Source organism: Tachyglossus aculeatus, unplaced genomic scaffold (assembly GCF_015852505.1).
Source record: "Tachyglossus aculeatus isolate mTacAcu1 unplaced genomic scaffold, mTacAcu1.pri scaffold_108_arrow_ctg1, whole genome shotgun sequence".
NCBI lineage: Eukaryota > Metazoa > Chordata > Mammalia > Monotremata > Tachyglossidae > Tachyglossus > Tachyglossus aculeatus.
In genome coordinates this window covers 869,406-874,863 of record NW_024044845.1, presented here as the reverse complement: position 1 = coordinate 874,863, position 5,458 = coordinate 869,406, and the positions used below count along the sequence as shown (strand labels likewise).

The 5,458-nt window shown below is 44.5% G+C and overlaps 1 protein-coding gene across 1 annotated transcript; it reads left to right on the top strand.

Annotated features, from left to right (window-relative positions):
* The first annotated feature begins 3,077 nt into the window (after positions 1-3,077).
* LOC119922528 (olfactory receptor 10A7-like) lies at positions 3,078-3,866 on the top strand. Its single transcript, XM_038742300.1, has one exon. The coding sequence runs from the start codon at positions 3,078-3,080 to the stop codon at positions 3,864-3,866; it is 789 nt and encodes a 262-aa protein (XP_038598228.1).
* Positions 3,867-5,458: the final 1,592 nt, after the last annotated feature.

Sequence of the window (5,458 nt, the reverse complement as noted above, 5' to 3'; positions counted from 1 at the left end):
AAGAAAATGTTAATTAATCCTCTTTGCTATGAGTTTTTAGAAGCCCCTTTCCTTTGTGACTTTATGACTGTAATTAGACACAGGGGATAAAGTGCAAATAATACAAATTTTTCAAGTAGAATTGAATTACTGGAGGTGGTTAGGGACCCTATTTCTTAGGCTTCTAAAAGCTTTTGGCTTTATTTAAATGTCAAAGAGGTTATTTTGTTGAAAGAAAATCATTTCAACGTTATTTGGAGAATGGGAAAACTTGCTCTGACAGAATAAAGCCCTCTCTGATGTATCTTCCTTTTCAACTTCATGATGACCAAGATTGTTTAGAGGTTCGATATCAATTTCAATACCTTCTTCACTAAGTTATCAGGGTACAGACATTCTTTTACCACAGGTTTAGGTTCTACACATGATAGGGACTCCTAAATGATGAGTGATGTAGTATGTAGGATGGTGGGTAGAGGTTGTGGAGGAGGAGGATAAGTTGGAGCAGGAGGAAGGAAAGAGGAAGGAAAAGAGAAAAGGATGAAGAAGAGGAGGAGGAGGGAGAAGAGGAGGAGAATTAATCAATAGTATTTATTGAGTGCTTACAGTGTGTAGAGACTGTACTAAGCCCTTGAAAAACAGGAAAGGGAAAAGAGGAGGAAAGGAGAAGAAAGACAAAGAGGACAATGAGGAGAAGGAGAGAGAAAAGGAAGAAGGGGAGAAGAAGGAGGAGGAGAAAGAGGATGCAGCAAAGCAGTTCATCAGGCCAAAAATCATCACACAAATTTTAGGTTTCCACTGAAACACTTTCCGAGAATAAAATGCAGAGCACCAAACCAGGACATATTTGATTCCACTTTAAGAAAAGGAAGAATTTGTTGAGAACTGAAAGTGAATGGATACTTTGCTGGAAACAAGTATAAGATAACCTAAATATTAGGAAGGAAAAAAAATCCACAATGAAATAAACAACTCAGAGGAAAGCAAATTTTAACAGATATAGGACACTAGTAGGGAGGATATGATAGAGAAAAGTCAGTCACTCAATCAATCGTATTTATTGAGTGCTTACTGTGTGCAGAGCATCAGTCCAAGAAAGCGGGTTGTTCTTCAAAGGGACATTTTAGAAAAGGAACAAAATTTATCATAGGTGGGTTGGTTACAGTATATCAAGTTGATCGACCCAGAACCTATACTAACCACTACACAGAAGGCAAAAGACCTAGCTACCAAGCATGGGAATTGAGCTAAATAATTAAAGAGAACCAAAGAGGAGGCTTATGAATTTACAAAATTAGAAAAACTCAAAGCAAAAAGCATGCCACGAGCAAAGATATATGAACTCATGTCTTAAAGTATTCATCTATATTTGGCAAAAACAAGGCCAAGAAAATGTCACCCCCATGGTTGACAGGAAGGGAAAGCTGATAAAAAATAACAACGGTCATTCATGGTTTTTTCCTTCTCTCTCAAAAAAAGATCAAATGGAACAGTACATCAGGGAAGTTCTGCTTGAGCTGTAACATTGGAATGCTAAACTAGAGTAGGGAAAGAAATAAGATATAAGAATATCTTTCTAAAAATCTGGGGGTATTATATACCACATCAGCCTAACAGCACGTCCCCTTTTCCCCTAATGAAGTGACTGTTGTTACCATAGAGACACTTCTCATTATTTTGTAGATCTTCTGGAGAACAGGAAAGGGGTCCCCATAACCTGGAGGGGATAAATGGAACCCAAATATAAAAAGAAAAGAAAAGTTTCATGGGAGGAAACCACTGGTAATTACACGGATGTTTGGAACAAACTGGAAGAAACCAAACATTTGTGGCCTTGTGAGGATGGAGTCTCCCGTCAGAAACATCGGATTCATTCATTCATTCAATCGTATTTATTGAGCGCTCACTGTGTTCAGAGCACTGTACTAAGCACTTGGGAAGTACAAGTTGGCAAAATATAGAGATGGTCCCTACCAAAGAGCAGGCTCACAGTCTAGAAGGGGGAGACAGACAACAAAACAAAACACATTAACAAAATAAAATAAATATTATAAATATGTACGAGTAAAATGAAGTAATACAAATATATACCTATATTTGTGTATATATATATATACAGGTGCTGTGGGGAGGGGAAGGGGGTAAGGTGGGGGGATGGTGAGGGGTAGGAGGGAGAGAGGAAGGAGGGGGCTCAGTCTGGGAAGGCCTCCTGGAGGAGGTGAGCTCTCAGTAGGGCTTTGAAGGGAAGAACCCCTACAGTAAGGGGATGGGAGGGGGAGGAGGAGCCCGCAAAAGAGACTGAGAATGAACGGCCAGAGAGATAAGAGGAGAACCAGGAGAGGACATAGTCTGTGAAGCCAAGGTTGGATAGCGTGTTGAGGACAAGGGGGTGGTCCACAATGACTAAGGCAGCTGAGAGGTCGAGGAGGATTGGGATAGAGTAGGAGCCATAACGTACGTTACCATATTTATTTTTCTGGGACACTGTCCAGCCAAGGGTCCAGCGTTGCTCCCCGTGGTTTCGGGGGCAACTCTCGGGTTCTTACCCTCTCCGGGTCTTTGGACATCTCCGGACGCGGCCCGCGCGTTCACACCAGGAAGAGTCAGCCAGAGGTTCAAAGCTTGGTTGCCGTTTATTTGCTATTAGCGGTTACATGGTTGAAAGAGAGAGAGAGCGAGAGAGCGAGAGAGCGAGAGAGAGAAAGAGAGAGAGAGAGAGGCGCTAGAGAGAGGGAGAGCCCCCTCGTCTTGTTCGTCTCTTATACCCTCCGTTGCCCGGGGGTGGGGTTTTCTCGGGGAATGGCGTATCGAGGCTTTGCCATGTAGCACACGCCGCCCGCCAGCCACTAGCCTAGCAACAGCTCTGTCCAGTCACGAAGCGTTTGCTCTGGCTCGCCCCAGCCACCCGTTGCCAACCATCGCTGGCTGCGGATGTGGCCTTGGGTTGCCTCCGAGCCTTGCAGGTGCAACCTTGTTTTACTTGCCCTGCTCTCTTTATCTCCTGTTGTTGAGTCTGTTTGGCTTTGAGCCGTTGGGTGCGATATGTGTGCACATACTGCCTGTCTCATTGCCTTCCCCCACTCCCTACGGTCCAGCTTATGCTTTTCATTATTTTCTTGTTCTTCTACCTGCTAACATTGTCTGGAAACGTTGTTATAATTACTGTGATCTGCCTGGAGCCCCGACTTCAAACCCCAGTGTATTTCTTCCTTGCCAATCTCTCCTTCCTGGGTAGGTGTTACACTTCCACCAATGTCCCTCAAATGCTTTCCAACCTGGTTGGGGTGAGAAAGAAAATCTCATTTACCGGATGTGCCACCCAAATGTATTTCTCCCTCTCCTTTGGGATTATTGAATGCGTCCTTCATGGGGTCATGGCTTACGATCAGTATGTGGCCATGTATCACCAGTTACATTACAAAGCTATCATGAACAGAGTGACGTGTGTCCCGCTGGGAATCACCTTCTGGATGAGCAGCTTTCTGAGCTCCCTAGTGATCAATGCCCTCACTTCGAGCTTTCCCTACTGTGGGCCCAGTGTATTAAACCATTTACACTGTGAAGTGCTGACAATCTTGAGGCTGGCATTTACAGACACTTCCTTTCTGAAGATGGTAGCATTTGTCTTCAGCAGCATCACAGTCTTCATTCCTTTTCTCTTCATCATGGTCTCCTATGCCCACATCCGCCTTTCCGTCCTCGGGAGACATTCCACCACAGGGAGGTGCAGGGCCTTTTCGATGTGTGTTTCTCACCTGACCGTGGTAGCTCTCTTCTATGAAAGGGCCATCTTTGTGTACATGCGACCTCAGTCTGGTGCCTCTCAGGATGTTGGAAAGGTCAGTCCGTTAGTCTACACAGTAATCACACCCATGTTCAACCCCTGATATACATCCTGAGACACCAGGAAGTGAAAGGGGCTCTGAAGGAAGTCATCAACAGAAAGAAGACACCAGAACGTTAGGATTGTCAGTTGATGACTGGTATTTCATTCATTTCATTCATTAAGTCGTATTTATTGAGCAGTTACTGTGTGCAGAGCAGTATACTAAGCACTTGGGAAGTAAAAGTGGGCAAAATATAGAGATGGTCCCTTCCCAACAGTGGGCTCACAGTCTAGAAGGGGGAGACAGAGAACAAAACAAGACATATTAACAAAATAAAATAAATAGAATAAATATATACAAGTAAAATAGAGTAATAAATATGTACAAACATATATACATATATACAGGTGCTGTGGGGAAGGGAAGGAGGTAAGGCGGGGGGGGGAGAGGGGGAGGAGGGGGAGAGGAAGGAGGGGGCTCAGTCTGGGAAGCCCTGATATTTAGTGAGTGTTTACTGTGTGAAGAACACTGGGCTCAAAACTTGGGAGAGAACCATAAGATAGAGTTAGTAAAATTGACCTCTGTCCTCAAGAAGTTAACAATTTAGTGGGTAAAGCTCTTTCTGTGGTGATTTTCATAGAATGCAGAGGTGACGCAGCGAGTCTTGGTGAATTAAGTGCACAATTGCCCTTCTCATTCAAAGAAGAATGACACATCCTACCTCACCTCCCTTCTCTCTTTCTACTGCCCAGCCCGCAACCTCCGCTCTTCTGCTGCTAATCTCCTCACCGTACCTCGTTCTCGCCTGTCCCGCCATCGACCCCAGGCCCACGTCATCCCCCGGGCCTGGAATGCCCTCCCTCTGCCCATCCGCCAAGCTAGCTCTCTTCCTCCCTTCAAGGCCCTGCTGAGAGCTCACCTCCTCCAGGAAGCCTTCCCAGACTGAGCCCCTTCCTTCCTCTCCCCCTCGTCCCCCTCTCCATCCCCCCATCTTACCTCCTTCCCTTCCCCACAGCACCTGTATATATGTATATATGGTTGTACATATTTATTACTCTATTTATTTATTTATTTATTTATTTTACTTGTACATATCTATCCTACTTATTTTATTTTGTTGTTATGTTTGGTTTTGTTCTCTGTCTCCCCCTTTTAGACTGTGAGCCCACTGTTGGGCAGGGACTGTCTCTATGTGTTGCCAGTTTGTACTTCCCAAGCGCTTAGTACAGTGCTCTGCACATAGTAAGCACTCAATAAATACGATTGATGATGATGGTTGATGATGATGATGAAAGAAGAGGCCACTGACAGTGAAATTCACCTATGAGTAGTTGAGGGGCTGAAAAGACTATGCAGCAGGCACCGTCAAGATCATGATATGCCCACCCAAAAACGATTCTTCATGTTGCAGTGGAAAAAAATGAAGGGGTTGTTCATGGTTAGCCATGTTCAGTCACAAACTTCTTGGTCAAACCATGGTAAGTCCCTTCATCTTCCTGGGTTACCACTGAATTATTCCAAAGGAAATCATCACAAGGATGCCAGTTGTTTAGAGAAAGTCCTGCAGTAAGAATCTTGGCGGTAGCCACTACTTCCTCACTTGGGGTCTGCCTGGGCCATTTCAAAGCATCAGGAAGATTGCAAGACACTAG